The 27,476-nt window shown below is 40.4% G+C and overlaps 1 protein-coding gene across 1 annotated transcript in view; it reads right to left on the bottom strand.

Annotated features, from left to right (window-relative positions):
• Nucleotides 1-523: 523 nt before the first annotated feature.
• The window catches only part of YIPF7 (Yip1 domain family member 7), a gene marked incomplete at both ends in the record, with an annotated part of 37,203 nt that continues 10,250 nt past the window's right edge, over nucleotides 524-27,476 (bottom strand). The window contains 5 exons of the mRNA XM_084626950.1: nucleotides 524-686; nucleotides 5,414-5,595; nucleotides 13,540-13,685; nucleotides 15,937-16,103; nucleotides 17,636-17,752. Of these exons, the coding sequence (XP_084483076.1) occupies nucleotides 524-686; nucleotides 5,414-5,595; nucleotides 13,540-13,685; nucleotides 15,937-16,103; nucleotides 17,636-17,752 (775 nt within the window). The remainder of the gene's footprint in view (nucleotides 687-5,413; nucleotides 5,596-13,539; nucleotides 13,686-15,936; nucleotides 16,104-17,635; nucleotides 17,753-27,476) is intronic.

The raw sequence follows: 27,476 nt of genomic DNA, 5'->3' as shown, positions 1-27,476 counted from the left end.
CCTTCCACAATACGTTATCCCCATCGAAACACTGCAAGTACACAAAAAGAAAAGGAGTACTTGTGGCACCTTAGAGACTAACCAATTTATTTGAGCATGAGCTTTCGTGAGCTACAGTTCACTTGCTGTAGCTCACGAAAGCTCATGCTCAAATAAATTGGTTAGTCTCTAAGGTGCCACAAGTACTCCTTTTCTTTTTGCGAATACAGACTAACACGGCTGTTACTCTGAAACCTGCAAGTACACAATCATTTTTTAAAATGACATTTTATTTTGCAGATTTCCTCCCTAAAATACCTTATTTTTATTAGTATCGGAGCAAAATGTTTAAGATTTGAGACTTTTAGAATGTCATTATTAAAGTTATCACCCTGTTTCTATTTCTTTATCCATCATCCATTAAGAAAATAAAAGGTAAATCACAATCTATTTTTTGTTAATGGAGTTTAATGTGAATCTAGGAGGACTAAAAGTAAAAACACCCACACAGATAGAGTATAATCAGGCTTCCACAAAGTACATTTCAGAAAACAGTCAGAAGTGCAAAGAGTCCATAAAGTAGAGCACAGGGATAAGCCACAAGAAGCTGCTGGCCTTCCATGGCTAATGCAGAGATAAAAATTTTGGAAGCTGACAGACTGCACCATCCAATAATAATCAGAGCTAAGGAAGTTCCAAGTATCCCCCTATGAAGCAAAAATAAAACAAGGGGAATCCACTGGTTAACATGTGCAGAATGAAATCTTATCAGAGTCTAGTTCATGTCTAAGATCTTGTTAATACGGCAGTAGTCACTGGTACAAACAAGGAATGACTTATGTAATGAAAGTCAAGGTTGAGCAGTGAATTAAAACAATAAAACATCAAGCAAAATGGCATTGATCCATTTCAGATGGCAACAACAGCTCTGTCAATGGTATTACTTGGAAGACTAGCAAGCTTCCAACTACTTTGTCCAGGTCTGTAAGCAAAACTGGGCTCTGAGCTTTTAAATTTCAAAGTGAACAGAAGTCCCCAGCAGCTAAAAGCAACATGCACAATATGTTATGATTTAAATGGAGCTATATGGATTTGCACTTTTTACCAAGGCAGCCTCATGGTCTAGAGGCCATGTGTGGTAGGGAATATGAGCTTGAGAAAAGACAATGTCTTGTATCACACACTTGTGATCACTCACACTGGCTCTTACATAATTCCTTCTCTGCCCCACTGGCATAGAGCACATACTAGAAGCATGTCAGGAGAAGGAAAGGATGTAGCAGGTGCACGCTGTGCAGTAGCAATTCCCATCTAGCATAATAGCACTTTGGGGGGCGTTGAGAAATTGGTGCAATTTAGAGTAGAACTGTGGCTGCTCTGCTTTGCACTGGGGTCCAAATTGGCCACTCCAGGCTGGCTCCAGGATTGATAGTGATGGAAAGATGGCATAAAGTCACCGTTTCCCCCAGTCAGCCAAGAGCTGCTTAGCTGCACTTAAAGATTCAGTTCTCAGTCTAACAGCACATTTCTGCTGGAATAAATGGTTTAGCACCAGTATGGCCCTGGTGCCAGTGGTGTCTATGAAGGTCAAATCCTCAGGCACCTTCCAGGAGCACAAAAGTCTCAAAATGCAAGGAAAATGCTGTGCTTATGATGCATTGAAGGACTGGACAACAGAGCCTATTCAGGTAGGCTGCATTTGTGTGCCATGGAGCCAAACTCGGAGGTAGCAATTTGCACAGGAACATGGAAGGGGATTTGTGGTTAGTACCAGGATAGGTGCTTGGAATCTGCACACAGCATGGAGCTACTGACCAGAGCACAAAGTTGGAGAATAATTGCTGACCACGTCTTCACATACCCTGTAGATGGGCCCACATCTGTGCACCAGTTGCTGCAGACTGGGCCCGAGGATTCCATTCTTCAGCCTCATGCTCACTTACCTTAGCACACAGCCCAAATAAATGGGATATTCACTCTGTTCAAGGATTTTGTCTAAAGAAGGGTTTTCGGGGTGGGGATGAGGAAGGGAGATCAGCAAACTGCTTATTTAAATCTATTCTTATCAGACACTATTACCCCTAGAAAATGTAATCAGCTTGTGATTAGGCACATTGCCATCTTAGATTGACATGAGTAGCCCTGTGAAAAACTGAATTTTGTTTCACAAATATTTCCATGAAAATTTTGGCCATTTCTTTTGTGCCATTTTGCACCCTCCTTATCCCAAATTTTATTTCATTCAAAGATAAAATGAAATTGCTAATTTTGCATCAAAAATATGAAAAAATGACAATTTTCATGTTTATGACCTAACAGCTATCTTTGCTAAGAGAATGAGCTCAGTTCCAATTACAGAATTCTCTCTGTAACTTATCTTAGGTAAATTTTCTGTGAAAGAGAGACCAAACTAAAGCTATTCACAAAATTTAAAATTAGAAATTGACAAAATGCTTAATCAAAATTTCAAACTTTGACCAAAGAAGAAAAAAAAAATCACAAAACATATTATAATGTTTTCTCTGATGATTTTGATCAGCTGTATTTAAAAAACAAATAAACGCTTCCTTGAAAACTGTCAGTTGCCTTTAATAGCTTGCAAATGGATGATCTCAGTATTTGTAGTATTGAAGGCATTTCCTATTGTAAGTAAGGACGCACAAGGGAACATTGCAGATACTGATGTAATCTTATCTATTTCTGATAAAATTGGCAAGTTTTAAGAGCTACCACTGTAAATATTTTTGGATTTCTAAAGATAGACTTTTAGTAGGTTTACAGCGTATTACAAAGGTACTGTATGTGCTTGGGGATTTTCTGAAGCAGACACCAGCACCCTGATCAACTGTAACAGCTGCTTTGGAGATAGCCCCATCTGTACTGTAAATACATATGTGCACCTTTTATAAATCCAGATTATTAAACAGGTTAATCAAGTAAATATATATATTGTTGAGACAACAGAGGGTTCCCTGACTATCCATCATGTCAGGGAGAACATAGAAACTCTTGAATACATGGATTATGGCCAGGATAGACCATAACAGATCCATGGAAATGTGAGGCAAGGACACTGTCAGTGTGCTAAAAATGCTTATGCCAACAAAAACATTTGTTGAAAAACAATATTTAGACTTAATTGGTGCTTTTCTAAATAAAGTAACTGAGAGCAGATTTACATTTTCTAGCTACAGTCTTCTAACTATGCAAGGCACATTCCATATTTTTTGGTGTTAAAAACAAAATAGAAATAAAATAGATCGGCTTTAAGTTTAATAAGTGGGGAGATACTATTTATTATCTATTTTGCTGTGGTGCCCAGAGGTTCCGGTCAGGGCCCTGACCTCCTTGTTCTTGGCACTGTACAGAGGCAGATACAGACCCTGTCTCAAAGAGCTTACAGTCCAACAGGCAGTCCAATATATGTATAGTCATACTATTTTTTTAAACCTTGCAATTAGTTTTTTAATTATAGTACTTTTTTGCTGAGTTGCCTCAACTACCCCTCAGTCACCTGCTCTATTGCACCTTAGGTTAATCGTTAAGGGTTTGCTGATTTCTCATAGGTGTAACAACAGAGCTGGGTCATGACAAGGGATGGCAATGAGAGGATGTGATGCTGTCTGGAGTGGTTCACAACCATGAGTGCGCACTTCAGGGCAATATGTGTGAGGTAATATCTTTTATTGGACTAACTTCTGTTGGGGAGACAGATAAGCTTTCGATCTTACACAGAGCTCTTCTTCAGGTCTGGGAAAAGTACTTACAGTGCCACAGTATGATCCCCAGACCTGAAGAAGAGCTCTGTGTAAGATCGAAAGCTTATCTGTCTCCCCAACAGAAGTTAGTCCAATAAAAGATATTACCTCACCCACCTTGTCTTTCTAATATCCTGCGATCGACAGAGATACAACAACACTACTGACCTCAGGGCAGACTGTTAAAACACAGGGCAGAGACCCCAAACTGGTTGTATAATCTATAATTAGATTTCACGAACCCAGTAACAAGTGTGAACTCCTAAAGCAGTATAACAATCTTACCATGGAGTCAGAGACAGTCCCCTTGGGCACTCCAATCTATCTTGCCACCCAGGAAAGATGGACTTAGTGATAGATGGTTGCTCTACACCAAAGATCACAAAATATTCAGATTATTCCCAGTCCCAAATGACTAGTCACTCACCCCAGGTCAGGTTGTACCTTAGATCTCACACCAAAGACAATGTTTGTTGCCAATCCTATAGTAAACTATCAAAGGATTTATTAACTAAGAAAAGAAATGAGGATCATTACAAGGTTAAAGCAGGCAAGCATAAATACACAAATGAGTTAGTCTTATGGTTTTAAAAGGTGAGAGAGTTACAGTAATCTGTCAGCTCGGAATGTCTTTTAGGGCTAACACAGACTGACCCCAGGGATTTCTGCTTCAGTTTTGTAGCTCCCGCCTTGTGAGAGTTGAAACAGAAAAAAAGATTAAAATTTTTCTTTATCAGTTATTTTTATTTCCTTCTTCCAGAATTCAAGCTGATGGGATGAGCCCTTTTGCATATAGTCTTTGCATGGGTGCAAAAGGGCAATTAACAAAGTTTTTGTATTTTGATGGCCCATTTAGTTTTGATAGGCAGGAGACACTCCCTCCTGACTGGGTTCACAGTTTAAGAGCAAACATTTTTTACAGTTACAAAGCAAAAACTTAAATATTACCTTATAGCAGGTGATGAAGAAGTTATAAGCGAGGTTAATGTATGCAGCAACTTAATAAATTCTAAACACATTGTTATAAGGCCAATATCCATCTTAACCATTCTAACACATAGGTGAAACAGGCTAGTTTCCAGCAATGAATTTGTCAGTGCTTGGCTGAGGCCTATAGCCTTGGCAAGAGTTGGCACCTGGACTGCCAGTGTCACAGAGGATAGTAGATTTATGTTGCTGAAGGCAGTTGAAATTAGAGATGGGCCAGTACTAAAACCATTTACCCAAACACGGAGGGTTAGTACAAAAAAGTTGAAACCTGGATTTGAACCAGTAGTGGTGTGGTTTTACCAAACAAAAAACAGAGTAAAGGAGATCTGTCAAATCAAAGCCAGCCTCGGTTTTGAGCACAAATTTATTTTAAATAAAGATAATTCCAAACTGGAACTAATTTATCCAAATTCACCAAACTTTGGGGCTCATATAAAGTGGGACAGATCTCTGAACCATTCTAGAACTAAAAGTACACACACCCCCTCTCTCTCTCACACACACAATTTGTCCATTTCCACCTGAAAATACTAACATTGTTTTTCGTTCCTTCATGTACTGATATTTTCCTTCCAATTTTTAGCGATATAAAGTATCCTCTAGTCTTAGCATTAAAAACCTTTGTATAACGCTAGTCTAAATTATAGTAATCCTTATGGGTTCTGCCATAATACTCTGATACTTACTGTAGTGAGAAGAAGACTGCACAGCTGGACAGGACCACCATGGGTAGCAGGCAGTAGCCCAGTACACTGGCAACACAGCCATACGAGACACCTGCTATGCTCATCAGGTTCAGTAAAGCATGTATTCCTAGGCACCCAACAGCACTGATGCCATATACATAGCCAAAGTGAACTTTTCCTGCCTGAAATAAATATGAGTAAGTACAAAACAGCACACATGTACCATAAATCATGAAACACTGGGAGGAAACAGAATGAAAGCATGAGGTGTGATCCTCTTTCTGCTTATACATATTTTACACTTACTTCAGTTATGCCATTTTATGTGTGATCAGAATCAAGGCCAGTATTTTGGGATTTTTTCTCCCCTCAAATCAAAATACCCTAAGATAAATCTTTCATTAATAGTTTATATTTTAATTTGCATTGAATGGATAGAAATACAGAACTCAATTCTCCATTTCCTTGTACTAATCAGGCTCCAATGAAGGACAGGAAATGGTTAGGGAGACTCAGGAAGGTGTTAGGAGTCCGAAGATAAAAACAACTAAATTAAACTTTTGGTTAAATATCAGGAAAATCTGTCGGATTAGGAGATGTGAGGCTGTGGGCCTCCCAAGAAAAGTGGTGGGAGGCCCGTCACTTCAGACATTTCATACTAGATTGGTTAGTGGGGATGCCGTACTACTTTTTTGTAATTATGTATCATTGTTTTCTTAAAAATTACCAAGGACACAATCTGTTTAGTAGATAGCAACACTTCTGTTTTCCTTTGTGCATTGGGGACATCATGTACCCTTTCATTACAGCAGTTTGAATCTTTCATAACAAAACACCATACTTGGCAAGACTTGGAGTCTCTTTCCCCTACAAACCCTAAACTCTGACCAGGCTTGATAAGTTTGTGAACCTTTGGGGGATGTATGTTGAATTTCAGGGTGAATTTATCCCTTCCTTCCCTTGGCTACGATAGGAAAGTCACTGTTTGCTTCTGAACCCAACCCTAGCATGTATAGCACAAAGTATTGTGACTCCGCTTCTTCATGGTATATGTTCTCTGCCACATTAATCTTTCCAGTAACCATCAGCAAATCTTTTTTTGCTCCATTTAGAGAGTGATTCTCCAGCTCTTTTTCAGAATTTCTTTTTAGTGAATGTAATGCTTGTGAAAGGTACCTGGCCTGACAGCTCTGGAGACATATCTTCTAATTTATCCACAAAGCAAGTACAATACAGGCAGCCGCCACAGGACAAATTTACTCATGACATTCCAATTCTAATTTTGATGAATCACCTCTAGCTGTGAGAGAGTAGCTCAGTACCCATGCCACATGAAATGTTTGACCTCTCAGGCTGCTAACAAGTGGACTGAATGCTGACAGTTGGGGTAGTATTGAGATTTTGACACCTGTTTTTTTAGGAATTAGAGTTCTGGGTTGTAGCCCAAGGTCATCAACTTTGCGCCTCTGGCACAATGGAACTTCTTACCATAAGGATAAAGCTTGTCTACGCAGGAGGCAGAACTTTCTCAGAGGCTGGCTCAAGATTGTAGAACTAACTCCTCAAGGAACTAAGGGCCATCACAAACCACACCACCTTCCACTCCAAGTGAAAGGCACATTTCTTTGACCTTGCTTTCTAAATATAAACATACTCCAACATGAGTATACTATATATATATATATATATATAAAAAAATAAAATACATTTGTATAGATCGTAAAAAAATCCCAAATAAGATATTCTACTGAACACACAATTCTCCCCCTGGAGAGACTATGAAAGAACAAACATGAGAGATGTTAGTCATTTTGCTTAACACATTCCGGGAATGTGCTCAGATACTACGGTGATGAGCATGGTATAAGTACCTATATGGATTAGATTAGAATAGAAATTGCACTGACCTCACCACCATCATTTCCAATAGTCCAATCAACAGTCTTTAGATTAGGTAGCAACAAGCTGCAGGCACCACTGATCTGTGCCAGATTTGAAACAGTGACCAAGAAGTAAAAAGCTCTATATCTCATTACTGACAGTATATCTACATGGGAGATGGAAGGTATAGTTTCCAGTTCAATTAGACATACCCAGATTAGCTCGCATCAAGCTAGTGTGCTAAAAGTAGAAGTATAGCTGCAGTGTCACAGGCAGCTAGCCTTCTGAAGTATGAGTCTATCCAAGAACTAACCCAACTCACCACCGCGGCTACACTGTTATTTTTAGTGCGATAGCTTGATCAGAACTAGCGCAGTTACGTCTACACCAGCTGGAAATTACACCTCTGGCTCCAGTGTAGAATACTGTATCTTTCTCCATCCTGATATAGACCATGCTGATATTGCTTAGGGCACCTTACCTCTTCTCAAGCTTCTGTTATAGCCCTTTCATATTAACCTAAAATATATGCATATTTTTAAAACCCTAATTGTTACATCAGATTACTAACAACTACCATTGGAGTCATTGCAGGTTTTTAATAGGTTTAACATTTCCAATTGGTTTGGGCAATAGTTTTTAGAGATCAACTGATACATGCTGTATTGCAGACAGATGCAACAACAATCATCAACTAATATTTTATATTGTTTCAGAGTATTTAATTAATTGACACAGCCCTACTTAGAAGCTTAATCTAAGTTAACAAATTACTATGACAGAGACAAAAGAAGGGAGGTTAGCAGCTAAATGAAAATTCCACTTCAAGCACTGTTTGATTTACAGAGAATTTATGTCTGGTGCAGTAGAAAGGAGCGAAAAAAAGAGGACATAACTGAAGGTGATGGCCCTGATTTTCTTCTCACACCATTTTTGCACCAGTGTAGCTCCCCTGACTTCAATGGGGATAGTCCCAAAGTACATGAGATCAGAATCAGGCCCTACTAGTTTGGCAGAATTTGAACTGGGATGTGTTAAATTTAGTGCACTCAGTCTTGTGGAAGGAACAAAATTAAAATAAAATAAAAATCTTGGGCCTGGATTCTCCACTGCCTTTCATCTTGTGTTCTCAGACCTGTGTAAAGTGAGTATAAAATGCTACCACTTGTGCAAGTGAATGCAGAAGTTTGATTTGGTGGCATTTTATACCCACTCTCCATGAATGTGAGTACGCACGGTGCAGAGCAGTGGAGACCCAAGGCCTCTGGGTCTGATTCTGCTGTCTGTCACCTCTAACTGTAATGGAGTTGCCTGCAGGACAGGAGAATCAGGCATTACTCCCACTCTCACAATCCTTACTAGTGTCCTTCCTTTTTTTACTAATCTTCAAAAGAAAGGCTACTATTTGAAGAACTTTTGCATAGCAATAAGCTTAAAACAAAATGTAATTTATAAATTATTTTCTGGAACAAGCCTTCAGTTAAATTATGTTACTATTCCTATTATAAGAGAATTATTTCATTTAGAGGTATACCACAGCTTGCAAGGCTGAAAAGCCAGTTCAGCATTCAAATATATCAGAGATAAAACCAAACAACTTGAAATTGTTAGATGGCATATGAAATCCTGCATTCTTACAGGTCAGAAGTTTTGACAATAGTCTGGCACAGCCATATGGGTTTGAACCATTTTTTGTTTACTGAACCTTATCATTAGCATGACTGTAATTCCTAGGAGCCCTAGTCATTGACTAGGGCCCCATTGTCCTACACACTTTACACAGAACAAAAGGATGGTTCGTGCCTCAATCTGCCCATTGGTCCTGATTCACTATTGCATTATTACAGTTTCATTCATTCATTGGAGTCACAGCAGGGGTGAAAGTAAGTTAAAGGACTTACCGGTACGCCAGAGTCCTGAGCAGGGGGCGTGGCCTCAACCGGAAGAGGCAGGGCTTTAAATCCCTGGGCCCTTTAAATCTTGATTTAAAGGGCCTGGGGCTCCAGCTGGGAGCCCCAGGGTCAGGGGCAATTTAAAGGGCCCAGGGCTCCAGCTGCTGCTACCGCAGCAGAACCCTGGCCCCTTTAAATCACTGAGGAGCCCTGGGGGATCCCAGCTGCCACTACCCCAGGGCTCTGGGCTGTGGCAGAGCTTTAAAGAATTAGAATTCTATGATTCTAAAGGCCCTGGGGCTCCGCTGTGGTAGCGGCTGTTGGAGCCCCGAGCCCTTTAAATCCCCGCCTGAGCCCAGTTGCCCAAGCCCTGGGGTAGGGTTGGCTGGGCTCCATCAGGGATTTAAAGTGCCCCGGGGCTCCAGCCGCCGCTACCGCCCCGGCCCTTTAAATCCCCGCCGGAGCCCCGCCGCCGCTACCCCAGAGCTTTAAATTGCCATCTGGGAAAGCCGGTCCCGGTACGGCGCACCGGTATGCCGTACCAGGGCGTACCAGCTTACTTTCACCTCTGAGTCACACTGGCCTAAAACTGGGGTAACGGGTGAATCAGGCCTCGTATTTCTACACCTCAGGATGAGCAGTCTCAGTGCCTACATTTCTAATGATGTTTTAGAATATAGTATTTTAGTAACATTTGCTATAAAAAAAGGTGGGGATGCAATAACTGAAAAAAACAACAAAATAACGAATATTTTCTTTCCTCCTCTCCTTTTTTCTGGCATTTCCCACCAGTTTTCTGGGTGTAATCATAGGATTTAATAGCATTTCTCCTATGGCCTTCTTCTACCTGGCCTCCACTCTCTTTTCCTGTTGTTTCCTTACTTTCCCTCCTCACTCTTCTGCCTCCTTCCCTTCAGCTTTTTCATTGATATAAATAACAATACTCGCTATTTATATTGAAGTTTGCATGTTCAAGGCACTCCACAAATATTCCTAGGATCTGTAAGAGTGTTCTGATTCAGCAGTTTATCACAGAGGAAATAGAGAATTAGAGCCTCCCTGCCACCCCCTGAATTAGAGTGCCCCATTGCTAGGGAAGCACTCCATTCCTCAAAATTGCCACGCGTTTTCACTCCCTTTCTGATAAACAGTTGCCAACAACCAGTGCAATGCTTTAGTAGCAAAGGGGATCCCCATTGTCTCTGATCAATGGTTGAATTAGGAGTCTTTGGTAGCTTCTTGTTCAGCTTTCCTGCTATCAAACAGCTAGTTAGTAGAGAGGGGTAAGGCAGGAGATGGGGGACGGGAAATAAGAAAGAAGGGAAGAAGTTTAAATACAGCCCATTTTTTACGCTTGCAAGGACATCTGAAAAAAAGTACTACCAACATTAATTGACAAGTATGGCGAATTTTTAAAACTAAGATATTTTGAAGATTGTTTACATTTTCATATTGACTGACTGCTAGCTGCACAAGGAGAGATTTTCAAGAATTCTTTCCTTCCCCACAATAATAGTGACACAGGTCCATTTTGCAATAGCAACAAAACTGAGGGTGTGTGTCATGCTGGAATATCTTCCTAGTCTCATTCCAATTTCAGTGTGGCCCAAACCCCACAGATCGAAAATCATGAGTCAGATTCTCAAAAATCATGAGACTGGCCCAAAAAAAGCATGAAATTGTAAAATAACCATTATCAAATCACATTTTTCAGCTGTCTTTTGACTTTAACTCTCCTCTATTCCTCTGCCAATGTGTGTGTGATAACTGCAGGCTGAAAAGCCAACCTTTAATGCACACAAAATTGCATGCCTCCCTGGCTGCTCAGATATAGACTTCACTTACCCTCTCCTCACCCCTAAGATAAGGGAACTGCCATCTGTTTCCTATTGCTGCCTCTTGCTGCCCCCTGACTTCTCTACCTGGGACCCAGCAGCACCCTTTCTCTGACTTCACCCTTCCCCTGCCTCCTTCTGCCACAGGACCCTTTCTTTGCTATAAGCTCACACAGGAAGGCAGGACTCAGTGGCAGGACAAGTCTGTGTCCTTAGCTCCAAGGCTTTTACACACAACTCTGCCCAGCTCTGAAAATCACGGGATCAGAGGAGCTTCTCACATCATCCCTCCAAAATCCTGTGATTCGCGAACAATCTACATGAGTTGGCAATGCTGACTTCCCCTGGCTGCTCAGAGGGGACTCCTCTTACCTCTTACTCCTCTTACCCTGCCCTGAGGCTGGGGGAGCTACCATTCTATCCCCTCAATCTTCCACTCCATCACTATCCTCTGCACCTCCCCCAGCCTCCCTCTTCCCCCCAAACCCCTCTTTACCCTATTCCTTTGCAACTCCTAAACCTTCTTCCTGTTTTCCGCAGTGCTCTGCCTCTCCTCACTCTCCCCATCCAACTTTCACAGTGTCTCTACTGCTCCTCACAGTCCCTGTGTCTTGTTTAGCTTCTCGAACCACAAAGTGGCAGCTATTTTGCCTGTGCGGATGGCTTCAATCTCACTGGAAACAGGGGGAGGTGGCAGCAAACCTTGTTGAGAGAAGTCTCACTTCCACATGCAGACAGACTGTAGGGAAATGGTGGCCATCTTGCTTTTTTCAGCCCCTTTGACAGTAATAGAAGATGGTGCCATTTTGAATAAGGGGGAATTCGTGACTTGGCACCTTTCATCATGTTTTCATGAGACAGCTAAAAAACCCCAATATCGCTAGAGTCACGTTAAAATTGCTAGAGTTGGCAGTATTGCAACTTAGGTCTTGACCCTGCAAACTGCTCCATGTGGTGGATTCCTTGTGAGTGAGCGGAGTCTCCTTGACACATACATTGTATAAAATCTCTCTCTCTCTCTATATATATATATTATATATAGGCATATATCAAGCCTCCAGAAAATGTGCCCTGCTCTTATACTTTTATTGAAAGCATTTTACCTGTGTTACATCAAAGTGTAATTTTATATTTAAATACTGTATATACAAGCTGTACAGCAAAAATGTGTTCTTATATCCACTCTCAATAGACGCTGAAGAAACATTTCATAGAATCATAGAATAGAATCATAGAATATCAGGGTTGGAAGGGACCCCAGAAGGTCATCTAGTCCAACCCCCTGCTCAAAGCAGGACCAATTCCCAGTTAAATCATCCCAGCCAGGGCTTTGTCAAGCCTGACCTTAAAAACCTCTAAGGAAGGAGATTCTACCACCTCTCTAGGTAACGCATTCCAGTGTTTCACCACCCTCTTAGTGAAAAAGTTTTTCCTAATATCCAATCTAAACCTCCCCCACTGCAACTTGAGACCATTACTCCTCGTTCTGTCATCTGCTACCATTGAGAACAGTCTAGAGCCATCCTCTTTGGAACCCCCTTTCCGGTAGTTGAAAGCAGCTATCAAATCCCCCCTCATTCTTCTCTTCTGAAGACTAAACAACCCCAGTTCCCTCAGCCTCTCCTCATAAGTCATGTGTTCCAGTCCCCTAATCATTTTTGTTGCCCTCCGCTGGACTCTTTCCAATTTTTCCACATCCTTCTTGTAGTGTGGGGCCCAAAACTGGACACAGTACTCCAGATGAGGCCTCACCAGTGTCGAACGATCACGTCCCTCGATCTGCTGGCAATGCCCCTACTTATACATCCCAAAATGCCATTGGCCTTCTTGGCAACAAGGGCACACTGTTGACTCATATCCAGCTTCTCGTCCACTGTAACCCCAAGGTCCTTTTCTGCAGAACTGCTGCCTAGCCATTCAGTCCCTAGTCTGTAGCGGTGCATGGGATTCTTCTGTCCTAAGTGCAGGAGTCTGCACTTGTCCTTGTTGAACCTCATCAGATTTCTTTCGGCCCAATCCTCCAATTTGTCTAGGTCCCTCTGTATCCTATCCCTACCCTCCAGTGTATTTACCTCTCCTCCCAGTTTAGCGTCACCTGCAAACTTGCTGAGGGTGCAATCCACACCATCCTCCAGATCATTTATGAAGATATTGAACAAAACCGGCCCCAGGACTGACCCTTGGGGCACTCCACTTGATACCGGCTGCCAACTAGACATGGAGCCATTGATCACAACCCGTTGAGCCCGACAATCTAGCCAGCTTTCTATCCACCTTATAGTCCATTCATCCAGCCCATACTTCTTTAACTTGCTGGCAAGAATAGTGTGGGAGACCGAGTCAAAAGCTTTGCTAAAGTCAAGGAACAACATGTCCACTGCTTTCCCTTCATCCACAGAGCCAGTTATCTCGTCATAACTTTTTCATTTTGTACCTGCTCAGCATCTTCCAAAACTGCACATAGTTGTTATTTTACAGTTATGAACTTTACAATCTCATGACTTCTGCCTTACTGTACCAGTAGCAGTGTCGCTCCAAGGGCCAAACAGAAAACCATGGGCCCAGTCAGGTCTGTCTCATTCATAATGCTGCCATCCACTGGTTTTATTGGGTTTAGAACTGTTAATGTTTTCTGCCATATGTGATCAAAATTAATCCCAAGTTCTGCAAAAGGAAAGTTCCATAATTATCCATGATTTTTAGAAGCCTTTATATACAAATCCACTAGATACCACAAGTCCAAAGTAACAAAATGAGCCGTTTTTTTTTTTTCCCCACAAGGAAATAAGAGTGCAGTAGAATGTATTCTGATTCCAGCTTCTCATACAGTGTCTTTAGGACTGAATTCTGACTTCAAGCTGGGATAATTAATTTATTAAATTGAATCTTATGTGATAGAATAAAAATACTGACAACACTGTCCACATAATGTTTGGTTTTCCTATTTTTACAATATATATGTTTCTAAAATCTTATTAATGGAGACCTCAAATAATATGCTGATCAGCAGTAACTGCAGAATTCAAGGCTTTTTAGAACATCAAGGACATCAGAGATACATGCTTTAATTGTGGAAATCTGACAAGAGAAGTGTCTTAATGCTGTATTGCTAGAGGCATTTAAAAACATGACACACTTCCCTTGGAGGAAAAGTAAAAATAACTTATGTATGGTTTTATGGGCTTTTTGCACTTACACAATTATTCCTGTGGATTACTCAATATTGGATGAAATCCTTCCCCGTTGAAATCGATGGGAGTTTTGTCATTGACTTCAGTGGGGCCAGGATTTCATCCTTAATCTCTGCAGAAATATTCAAACTCTCAGGAATAACTTTTTTCCTGTAATGCTCCAGTGCGGGTTAGGACAATATTGGAATTGGATAGCCAGCATTTGTGGGACCAACACCCAATTCAAAAAGCAGATGTCCAAGTCTTGCACTCTGCCAGCCCATTTTTTTTTTTGAGAGAGAACACTGAGACCAGATATACCGTCTATGCTCTTTCTAATTATGCTACTGTAAATATAAATTTTAACTGGAAATGGGCCTGACCCACACCCCAGATCTGAACACCTCTGGAACTTTGTGGATCAAAACAGCCTTGTTAACTGCGTGTGGTGCTTGCTGGTTTGGGACTTCTACATTCTATTTACAATAGGCACAACAATCTGGCTCTTATGGAAGTCAATGGTAAAAATCCCATTAACCTCAATGGTGCAGGATCAGGCTGAATGTGCCTAGAATTTACTTTGCTTCATTATGTTGAATCAGTGACAAACAAGTCCAGTTTTACCCTTATCTATTTGTTAGTTATAAAGCAGCAATATTTCTGTAAATAGAAAGAAATCTTCACCTGTTCATTAGCTAAAAGTATTAAGACTTGAACATACCTTGTTTATAATAAACAGCACCTCTTTTACAGTCTAATGGTCAACTAGCTGAAGGTATGCAGGGTGCACAAACTTTCTCCAGTTTTCCACTGAAATAAGCAGCCTTAAGTCTTTTTAACTAGTAAATTTATTACTAGGTATGCAAACTATATTATAATACATGTTTATTAATTATAAGTACCCTCACATGATGTCTTATTGTGGGATATAAATACAGAGGGGGAAAATTGCTATGAAGCCTGAATACAAAATTTATTGTTATGCTGTCACCTAATGGTAGTAAAGGATATGATCTATGGGCCATAAAAATGAATTAATACTTTTGTTTTCTATGCAAATTGTGGCACTGCCCTTCCAATCATAAACATGTGTCTATGTTAGAAATACAAGATAACAAATCAACAGTAAATTTTTCTGATTTGACAGTCTAGGATTGATTATTATTTCTTAAAATGCACAAGTAAGGATTTTGATTGTGTGTTGTCAACTAGCCAAAAGTTACAGTTCTTATACAAAAGCTTACCAAGTGAATTTGTAAAAAGTCTGGTTTTGAGACAAGGTATGCTAATACAAATGTAAATGAGGTGAGGTTTGGTTGTTTGTATTTATTTTGAAGAGGCTAGGGGATTTAATATTACTTCCAGTTTAGGACAATACCTAATACCTATTAATATGTGGCTTGGATCTGGGCCCTGGTACAAAGATCTGCCTGCATGGATGCAATGCAAGACCTTGGACACACTCTCCCTTTTTTCTTCTCTAAACCTGATCCTGAAATCCCCACTAATGGGTATTTGGAGTGTGCAAGAACTGCAGGATCCAGCTTCTGGCAGATGTCCATCCTGCAGGATTCAGGGATCTTGGTTGAAGTGATGGAGAGGTACAGGCTAATATCAAGTCTAACTATTGGGGGCGGTGGCTCTGCTGGATATTAATATTTCTCTAGTGACTTTCATGAGTTAACAAAGAGAATGATATATATATATATATGTAGCCACACAAAGTTAATATTTTAATTCTTTACCTTCTAGCAAAGGAGGTTCTTCATCAAAACTGTCAGCATAACTAGAGTGAGATAAAAACTCTGGATTGTATGTTGGGTGCAAAATCTGGCCTATGTAACTTTGAGAAGACGAAAGCGTTTCTAGAGGGACAAAAGCACCAGGTTGAGGTGAATCCTGTGCCTGGCACCTACAACAATAAGTACAATTAGACATCTGGGTAAGTACTAGTCAGTCAAACAGGCAACTTGTGACAATCAACCTCACAATAACCCAAAGCTGTCCACTGGTGTATTTCCTCTGTGATCAGACTACCAACTCCCTCCCTACCTAAATACACTGCACTCCTTCCTCTTTCATTGTACCCTGCACACTGAATAAGGAAGGGGTCCCCAGATAAAATTATCTTTAATTTCATGATTACAAATGATCATAATACAGGCACACACTAGGGCATTTAAAGTTGCAAGGTCAACCTGATTTTTTTTTTAAACTTTATAGCCTCAATGACACCTTCAATTTATTTATCTATTTTAATGGAATATATATAATTATATCTGAATGTATGTTTTTCTTAAACACCTGTAAAAAGTTCTAGCAATGTGTGATTAAAAATCAGTATTAATAACATGAAGCCTAATTATTTCCTAATTATTATTATGTAGTGTACTTGTATTCCTGTAATGCCTAGAGGCCCCAGCTAAAACTAAGCCCTCATTGGGCTTATATATAGCACTGCACATATATATATAGTGTCCCCAGAGACCTTACGCTCTAGATAGTGAAGATAGACAAAAGGTGGGGAAAAGCCATGTTGCTCATGTGGCATGAGGTACAGAGAGAATAAAGTGATTAGCTCAAGGTCACCCAGGAGGTAAGTGGCAGAGTTGGGAGTTGATCACAGATCCCCTGATCCCCAGTCTTAACCCACAAACCATTCTTATTCCCTGTGAATTTCAACATAGATTCATAGATATTAAGGTCAGAAGGGACCATTATGATCATCTAGTCTGACCTCCCGCACAATGCAGGTCACAGAATCTTACCCACCCACTCCTTCAATAAACCTCTCACCTATGTCTGAGATATTGAAGTCCTCAAATCAAGGTAGAGGGGGCCTGATCCTTGGATCACTTGTGCAGACTGGGGGACTTAATTGTTTCCCTGGCATCATTCCATTTAGCTGCAATAGTGTTGGGGATATGGAGATGGGAAAATGATTGGCTGAAGGCAGCAGGGAAAGGGCTTGTGGGGTGTGTCCCATAAACAGTGGCGGCTAGGGGAATCCAAAGGAGTTGTGCTGTCAGGGAGCCCAAAGGGAATGGGGGAGAGTGATTAACCTGGCTTTTAGTGGATCACCTTGCCTCTACAAACTCTCTGATTAAGGGGGGACATGGGCAAAAATCCCATCTGCTATGACAGCATCAGTTTTGGAAAACTTGGTGATGGGAACCTCCCAGAGTTTTCCTTTTATCAGAGCCTCTCTCTCTAGGAAAGACTAAATAGTCCCACCTGTGCGGGAGGAGCGGGGGTGGGGAGGAGGAGGGAAATGTTCTCTGTCTTTCTATTGCTACTGCATCCATTTGGCTAGTCACATGAGACCTTAAATGCCATTGAACATTTTGACATCATTTCTGGCAATTAGACATTGTACTTTGTTGCTAAATGAAAACCCCCTTTTTTAAAATAAATCAATATTTTCTTCTTACATGGAGTACTTACTTTTGGCTTCCGTAAAGATTTTCATGGGCCCCTGAATTGCTATAACCTTGATCTTGAATATCAGTGGCATAGTTAGACTGGTAAAAGTCTGATTCAGATTGCTCAAAGTTTGACATTCTGGGGAAAAAAAGATTTATAATATTGATTAAAGTAAATCTCTATTTTTTTTTGTTAGAAGTACTAAATTGAAATAACGAATGGTAAACTCTAGAGCCTCAAACTTAGATGTGTAGTTTCTCAAGGTGAACTAACATTAATTTGAAGTGACAGAAATAAATACAATTTGAGCTCACTTTTGGTATCACCATAGAAATAATTTCTTACCTGCCAGCTCTCATGTGTGCTAGTGTGTATTACTTTAAAAACTTAAGGAGATTTAAAAAATTACTAACTCTGAAGAAATCTCACATGACTGCCTGCCTGGCAGCATTATCAAAAGTGACTTCAGAGGCAACGTCTCAGTCAATAGTGGTTTAGAAGGATTCATTTTCCTATTTTAAAACAAAATGATGACCATGTCTGAGACTTAGTGAGATGACCTATTACTTTTTTAAAAAGAGTGGTTTGGGAATTGAAGACAATAACTCATTGACTTTCAGGCCAGAAGGGATCATCATGATAATCTAGTCTGACCTCCTGCATATCTCAGGCCATATAACCTGACCCCCATACACACTCCTGTAGTAGGCCCAGAACCTGTGGCTGAGTTAGTGAAGTCCTCAAATCTTGATTTAAAGACTTCAAGTTACAGAGAATCCATCATTTACTCTAGTTCAGTGGTTCTCAACTGTGGGCCACTGCATGTTCAGGGAAAGCCCCTGGTGCGCCGGGCTGGTTAGTTTACCTGCCACATCTGCAGGTTCAGCCGATCGCAGCTCCCACTGGCCGCAGTTCGCCGCTCCAAGCCAATGGGGGCTGCGGGAAGTAGTGCGGGCCGAGGGATGTGCTGGCCGCCCTTCCCGCAGCCCCCATTGGCCTGGAGTGGCGAACCGCAGCCAGTGGGAGCTGCGATTGGTTGAACCTGCAGACACAGCAGGTAAACAAACTGGCCCAGCCTGCCAGGGGCTTTCCCTAAAGAAGCAGTGGACCACAGTGGAGAACCACTGCTCCAGTTCAAACCAGCAAGTAACCCACACTCCTTGCTGCTGAGGGGGGCGAAACCCCCCAGCGTCTCTTACAATCTGATCTGGGATAGGATTCCTTCCTGATCCCAAATATGATGATCATGTGGGCAAGACATCTGGGAAAGAATTCTCTGTAATACCTCAGAGCCCTCCCCATTTCCTGTCCCATCTCCAGCCATTGGAGATTTGCTAATAGTTCATGGATGGGCCATATGCCATTATAGGCAATCTCATTATACCATTCCTTCCATAAATTTATCAAGCTCAATCTTAAAACAAATTAGGCTTTTACCCCCACTGCTCCCTTTGGAAGGCCTTCATCTAATTTCTAGCTTTAACTTATTGATGTCCAGTGTGTATATATAACTATTTTCTAAGTATTGCTTGTTTTAATATACTGCATGAGTATCATAAAATAATGGGCTGCTTAAAATTGGGAAATGGAAATTTTACAGAACTTGGTTATAGGATTTCTATATATCAGCATTCCAATTGGAGTATTGAAGTTGCAGGAGATGTACTTATTTTAATTGGTGATCTAAAAAGGGATGAAATATTGTATAATTTGGGTAATAAACTAGATATACAAAACCATTTACACTGGTTTTACACTAGTTCTCCTACCAGCCACTGCAGATGTGGCACAGGCCAAGCAGAGGACAGCAGGCTGCCTGGGACAGTTTGTCAGAGAAAGATTTTGTTACATCACCCCAGGAAGAGGAATACATATGGTGACCCACTCGGAGGGCCGAGTCATGGAGAAGGCTGAAGTTCCTGGAGTGAGGGGGCAGCAGGACAAAAGACAATGAGAGAGATACCACCAGAGGAGGATGCAGCAGCTGGAAGAGCTAATCCCAAGGATCGCCAGGAAGAGGCACAACCAGCAGTGAGTTGACCCCAAGACAGGGGCCAGCCATGTCTTATTTGTTCTGTAAAGTGACATACATGTTTATGGCATTATAGAAATTAATAAAATATTCTACACACTGTATACATCTTGCATTAGTAAGTCAGTAGCACTCCCAAATTTGACTGAGGTGCCTCTCTTATTCTAATTACAGGTAACTATGGTCCAATATACTGGTTCCAAACCTGCCACTCTTACTCACATATGGAATCCCTTTTTCTTTAATGGGGCCACCACAAGATTAAAGACTGAGTCTCTTATGTACAATTAGTACAAATATGCTGATACCCCATGATTGGCAAAGATGTTGACCCTTGTGCAGCCTCTCAAAATCTTGCAGTTCCTGCTCAGAAGAACTGCATTAGTTCGTCTGCATCCAGGGACTTAGGCAATGCAGAGCCAGTGGGTGAGCAGAATTTGCCCCAAATGTGTAAATGAATATTCATTTGGCAAGCAGTCTAGAAAATGCCAGCATTTAAAAGGTTAAACTCTTTAAAATATTTATAGAAGTTAAGCAGCCTGACTTATAACCATGACTATGTCCAATTTGACTTCTTGCTGGATTTTAATATTTGACTTAGGATTCTGTATTATTTCTGCATTCCTTACCTCGCCCTGCTTTCTGTTGTCATCCCACATTCCTGATTCAAAATATGCTTTTCACCTAGACTACTGTACAATTGCTGCCTAGCCTTTACATGTCTCAAGCACATCCTGCTCACAGAAAAACTCTCTGCCAAAACAACTTATTAAAGTTAAAAATATCAGTAATTCCTTGGGGTGCATATGAACTGTATATTCAAAAGTTTCATATTACATCCCATAATCAGACTAATCTGCTAGAACCTGATCCCTTCATTTATCAGAAAAGTTTAAAGTAACAGACACATCATATATCAGTGTTTTCTTAACAGTAAACAAATCATATAGGTTTCCCTAATTTAGGAAAAACTGATTTATGTTTGCTAAATTGAGTAACACATGGTTTATTAGAAACCTGACACTAGTTCTGAGTTATGCACAATAAAAAATTAGGAGCGCAAGTGTAATAAATCTTAGAACACAATCTAAATCTTTTAAAATTTAATTTCTAGCACATCTTATGCACTGAGGTGCTTTTCACATTGCTCTAAAGTACGAAACAACATCACAAGCCATTATTTTTCAAAGTATACCAAAATTCATGTATTATAGAAGATGTAAACTCAATTTCTTAAATGGTTAGGAACTAAATGTAGGTAACATACCTCTCATTATATTAAGTAAAAAATCCTCCTGTACATTGAACTTATATGTTGGAAAAACAACTACGATATCCTGGTGCATTAACAGAGATGAGCTTGTGCTATTTATAATGTTCTAAATTTGTCCTTTGAACAGATGCAAATGACTGAAAAGAACCTGTCAGTATCATGGACGACATTTAATACCACATGCAAGAGTTTACTAACAACAATACTAAGCAATCATTGGTGGTGGGGGGTGGGGGGCGGAAGTTCTAGGATTTTTAAAACCCAATTTTAACTTAGATTGTAAAATCTTCAGGGGTAAAGTCTGTTTTTTTACTACATGATTATATAAAACGCAGTAAAATGAAGTCCTCAACTAAGCCTCTAGGCGCTACTGTAATAGTAATAATATATAGCATGCATATAACATTAATAAATGCTGCATAAATTAATATACATATGGATGCGTGTTCTATAATCTGGGTTGCTACAAAATGTCTAGTATGGTAAGGATTTACAAATAGGGTACTTTAGCAATCCCCAAAGATAACTCTCAATTGGCATGCATTTTAGCACCAGATATTTAGCCAATCATAACAATCTCTGCCTTTCTTGAACCATTTACCTGATTGTGTCTTGATAAGCACTCGGGCGGATTACGGAACAGGACATTAAATGGGATGTATTACTGGGTCATTAATCTATGCCTCAGGTGCATTTTAAACTATTCAAGGTTAAAAGCCAGATTACTTCAATTTCACATGAGGTGTATTAATGGTCCATTAATACATGCCCTACAGTGCTTTAAAACTAGCATAATATAGGTTCCATTTCATTTGAAAAAGAAAGGAAAATACTGACATATTACACTTTCGCTGCATATACACCTCCAGAAAAATAGTTGAGAAGTGAAGGATAGGAGAAAGTAGGAGAAAAATATAATGTCAGTTTCAGCTAATTAAAAGGGTTTTCAAAAGTAATTTAAACTGTAATATTTATTAGGGCTGCTATTCAGGGCTTGTCTACATTGCCCCATGGTTCTGATCATGGGAGTGTGAACAGCAGTGTGCACCAAAGTACAGTGCTGTAACTCCATTGTGTGGATGCTGCAGGTGTGGTTCCTAGTTTGCATTTATGTAATCCTCTTCAAACAGGATTACTGTGGGTGAACTAGGAACCTTTTATTTTGTGCCTCCACATCCTTGTGGGGGAGTTACAGCACACTGCTATTCACACTCCCATAGTCTGAACTGTGGGGCAGTGTCGACATAGTCTTCTTAGACTTCCTCTTGTGATGCTAGGCTCCTTTTCTGCACTAATAGCATTCACTAGTGCTTCATCGGTCAGCTAAGTGCCTTTTCAGTTTCAATACGGAGTAAAGCAGTAAAAAATCTAATTGGAATGGTCCCAGCTTTGGTAACATGGACTTGATCCTGTTCCGGTTCAAGTCAATGAAAAAACTGCAATTTACATGAATGGGGCAGAAAGGAGTCCTATATTTTTAAGATGGTGAAAGTTTGAAAAATAGACATGGTCCTATTATGGGATGATATTGAAAGCCATGGTCCCACCTCCAAATCTTTGTTTAAATAAGAGTTTGTGTTTTCAAACTATTTCTTTCCTCATTTTCTTATTGGTGTGCCCAAACTTTTTTACCTGCGTACCTTAAAACGGTGTTGAGACTTGTATTAGAGAAATCCCAAATTTTACCTTATCTTATTGAATCCCACCATAACTAGAGCTTGCCAAAGCTCTACAATTTTGTGGTTAAAATTAATCTCACAATGACAGTATTTTTATGAGGAAACCTTCCAAGTTCTGGGAAGCCAAGTGGAATTTCACATTGGACATCATCAATAGAAACTTCATTATTACATGACTAAATAGGCACACAAGCACTGTACTAATTCATGGGAACAGTGCTTGCTTGGTTAACATTGTCAGTTTGAGGTTGAAAAAGATGACAAATTCCAGAATGGCATCAGCAGATTAGAGCAGGGCTCTTATGCACTTATACCAAGTCGCCTGATGTTGAAACTCTAGAAGTCAGTTTATGCTGAAAAGTTGAAAAAATAATTTGTGTCAATCAAAATGGGACATTCCCTTCCCCCCCCCCCCAAAAAAAACCAAACAAACCAACCCACCAACAACAAACCTTCAAGTTAGGAGTAAGGATTGACATTGATATAGACTGAGAGACTTTGCCACATTGAGGAGTAACTTACGACCTGCTGAGAAGTGCTGAGCACCCATAACTCCCATTAAAATCCACTGGAGAGGCAGGTGCTCAGCACCACTCGGGACCTGTAACTGTGAGAATTGGGCCTCAGCTATGAAGGATTAAGGGGAGTGGTAAATAATGAAGGGGACAGGATGCAATCAAACAATATGCATTTAAATGCACTCACCTCTGAAATAAAACCTCTAGGAACAAACAGTGCAGGCCATACTTACAGGAAGAGAAACACTATCCTAGGAAACAGTGACTGAAAAAAAAAATAGGGGTCATGCTGGATGATCGGCTGAACATGAGCTCCCAGTGAGACACTGCAGGTAAAAAGGCTAAAGCAATCCTTGGATATATAAACAATATCAAGTAGTAATATCAAGTAGGAATAGGGAGATTATACTTGGTATTTGGCACCAGTGTGCTCACCAACAGAATACCGTATCCAATTCTGGTGCCCGCTCTTCAAGAAGGATGTTGAAAAATTGGAGAGGGTTCAGCGTAGAGCAATGAGGATGATTAAAGGATTAAAAACATGCCTTACAGTGATAAACTAAATAGATTGAGCTCCTTGAGTCTATCAAAGAGAAGGTTAAGGGGTGACTTGGTCACAATCTATACATATGTAAATGGGCAACAGCAGTTTGGTAACAGAGGGCTCTTCAGTCTAGCAGAGAAACGTATGACAAGATCCTGACTAGAAATAAAGTGCAAATTTTTAACAGTGAAGGCAATTAATCATGGGAACAATTTACCAAGAGTTATGGTGGATTCTCCATCACTGGACATTATAAATCAAGATATGCTCTACAACCACAGCTACCGGATATGAAGCAGGAATTAAATCAGGGAAATTCTATGTCCTGTGTTATGCAGGAGGTCAGATTAGATTATCACAGTGGTCCCTTCTGGCTTTAAAATCTAAGAAAAAGAAATTAGAATACTCAAAGAGGTTAGAAGACATGGAGAACCATTCTTGAAAGAATAATCTTAGACGAAGAAAGGGATCAAAGAGAAGTATTAATCAGAAGATGGGAGTCAGAGGTAAAATGAATACAATAAGTTATCTTGTTACAAATGGCTCCAAAGCAATGAGCCTGAGTGATGGGATGACTGTACCCAGCAGTTATACAAATATTAGCTGAATCACTAGCTGACTTGCCACAACAAAGGAGGCCATGATACAACTGGATGAATTTGAAAACAGAAGTAATTACCTGTGTAGGCCTCATAACAGAATACCTATCTAATCTCGAGACTTCTATTCACAAGTATGAAAAATGTTAATAACTTGGGAACAGACTGTCATGTATAAGGATGAAAATTTTATTGTCTGTTCCAAGGGAAGGTGACAACTGGAACCACTAGAAAATGGTAAGCATGTTTTGTGGGGGAAAAAAAAAAAAGATCTTTTTTCTAAGGGAAAATCAAATTGGTTTTCAAAATCAAAATTTGTTTTTGTTTTCTACCTTCTCTCCTCCCCCAACCCTTTCATAAGTCACAAAGTTAAAAAGAGAAAGGGGAAAAAACAAAGTATTTTCAGTTTTCAAAAACAGACATTTTAAATTTTCAGTTTTTTGTGGGGGCAAAGGGCAAAACAGGGAAATTTTCAAAATGAAAATGTTTGGTAAAAATATCTGTTTTTGAAAATTTTTAATTAAAAACATTTCTATTTGCTCTAGTGAGAACAAGAGAGAGCGATGGCAGAAATGGATTGTTTTGGTTATAAAGCTGCTACATTATACTATATTCAATATTGTTCTTTGTTAGCACAGAGAATCAGTTATGATTATCAGAGCAGTTATTCTGTAGGTTTTTCAAATGATTCAATTCATCATATTAAGGAATAATTCAATAGTGAAAAGTAAGCTTAATTACTTACATTTACAGGCAAAATTGTAATTTTATAAATGGAGCATTATGAAAATATGTCACCATAGAAAATAGGGTAATTTAATTATTTAATAGTTATATAGTTTAATACTGCTATTAAATAATTATTTACTGAATTATTGATTTATCATATAAAGTGCACACTAAATTATTATTATTTATTCCCAGGATATGCCAGCTAACTGGGTATATGCTAAGGGTCAAAAAATTATTGCAGAAATACCCAAACTAATAACTTCACACTTATGGATATCTACAGAGCACAAACAGTTTGATAGACTTTGAACACACAAGTAGAAGATACGGGTTCCTGCCCCAAAGATCTTATAAAGCAAGGCAGACGTATACACAAAGGATAGGGGAAGTTATGGAACAAAAATTAGATGATTGACTAGCGATGCTTAGCAAGCCTCTTAATGTACATCTACACTGTGATAAAAGGCCCGCGGCACGGCTGCCGTTGGCCTGGGTCAGCCATCTCAGGCTGGCAGGGCTTGGGCTGTGGGGCTAAAAATTGCAGAGGAACCACCTGTTGTTAGTGCTGCTGTGTGCCTTGTGTTGCTCCTCTGCTGTTCATGTTATCTGCACCAGCGTAGTTTGCAGCTTGTTGATTCAGCAGACCTTGATGTTACTCCTAGAGAAAGACCTCAGGCTCAGTTCAGTGGCAAAGGTACTCGACCATGTTTATTGTTGTCAAAGCATGGTCCTAGCGCGCCATAGAAGCTACACTAATACATGTATGCCTGTGACAAGATACCAGCTCAATCAGCATAATATGATGTTGTCCCCTAGGCCAATACAAAAATTACTTCTTTTATACATTGATACAAACAAGTTACATATTACACTCCAGATGTTGTTACCATCTTGTACCTCATAGTTCTCAAAAAATAGCCTCATCCCTTATCCTGTCATCCCATCCTTATCTTTGCGAGGGGTTGTGTGTTCTTGTACCATCCTCTCCTATCAGGAATTTTGTGGTTAGCCAATATCTGGATGTTACTATTCTGACAAGGCCTATTTTGGTTCACTCAGGGCATGCAGAAGAATAAAAATTTGGCCACTTTTGGGGGTGCACTTTCTGTTCCCCTGAAGTGGAGAAGCTGACTTTCCCCCCATCCCTTCCCCAGCAGCCACAGGAGATGGATCTCACCCCACAGCTCCATGGTCAGAGGAACTGTCATCTGCTGCCTTGGTCTGGGGCCAGAGGAGTTTGCTCTTCCCACCACAGTCCCAGAGGAGTTCTGTGCCCCCTCTGATTGGGATGCCTGTGTCCCTGCTCGCCCCCCCTTGCACATACCTCTGGTTCACTGCCTTTGGTTCATAGTGTTAACCATGCCTAGGGCTCCAGCAAAGCCTAATACAACCATTAACAACTTCAATTAAATTGGTGATGAAGACTTTTCTGCTGGATTCTTTTCCTTGTGCTACCCCCTTAGTGTCTACCCCTTTTGGCTCGCTGAGAATGTATTTCTTTCTGTGATTTGTAGATGTGTGATCCATACCAGCCTCTACATTTGAGGAAATTAAATGACAAATGATCACATACATCAGTTTGTAAGCATATAAAGGAGAAAGTGAATATAAACCCCAGAAGAACTTGAATGCTTCAAGGCTTCAACCAGCTACTTGCAAGAGTTGGGAGGAGATTCCCCCCTCCCCCCCACTATAAAAATTTATTCTGTTTTGGGTTTTTTTGGTGGGGGGCAGGGAGCTTGGTCTCTTTCCTATGAGCACCAGGGATGGCCACAGCTGGAGATGGGACACTGGGTGGGGAGGACTGGGAAAGTCTCCCCACCCAGTCTGAGGCAGCACTGAGCATTCTCTGTCTCAACTGTTTACCTGGCTGGTTCTTGCCCACATGCTCAGGGTCTAATTGATCACCTTATGAGAGGTTGGGAAGGAATTTTCCCCCAGGTCAAATTGACAGAGACCTTAAGGGGTGGTTTCCCTTTGCTGTCTAATGTGTGACTGTGGGTTGCTGGCCCATATTATTTGGCTATATCTCATTTAAACATTTTCCTGCCATTGCAGAGGCCTCAGGCATTGGTGCGCCTCAGTCCTGCCTATTCTTTGCCTGTGGCACATAATAGTATCATCTCCTGTGTGCTTGTAATTCTTTGGTCTACTTTTGGTTGTTGGGTTTAGTGTGCAGGTGCTGGGTGCTGTTGGTGGCCTTTAATATACAGGAGGTCAAAGTAGATGATCCCTTCTGGCCCTAGGACACTATGAATGTAAAACAGAGATTTATATCTAGGGAAGAAAAGAACAGCATGGTTAATTCATAGATATTTAGGCCAGAAGGGACCATTATGATCATCTAGTCTGACCTCCTGCACAATGCAGGCCACAGAATTTCACCCACCACTCCTAAAAAAGACCTCACACCTATATCTGTGCTATTGAAGTCCTCAAATTGTAGTTAATATTTGAAGCGTATTTGTTTCCATTGTAATTGTTT

The sequence above is a fragment of the Lepidochelys olivacea genome (genome assembly GCF_965140295.1).
Source record: "Lepidochelys olivacea isolate rLepOli2 genome assembly, chromosome: 4".
In the NCBI taxonomy this organism is placed as follows: domain Eukaryota; kingdom Metazoa; phylum Chordata; order Testudines; family Cheloniidae; genus Lepidochelys; species Lepidochelys olivacea.
This window is presented reverse-complemented; position numbering and strand designations above follow the sequence as displayed.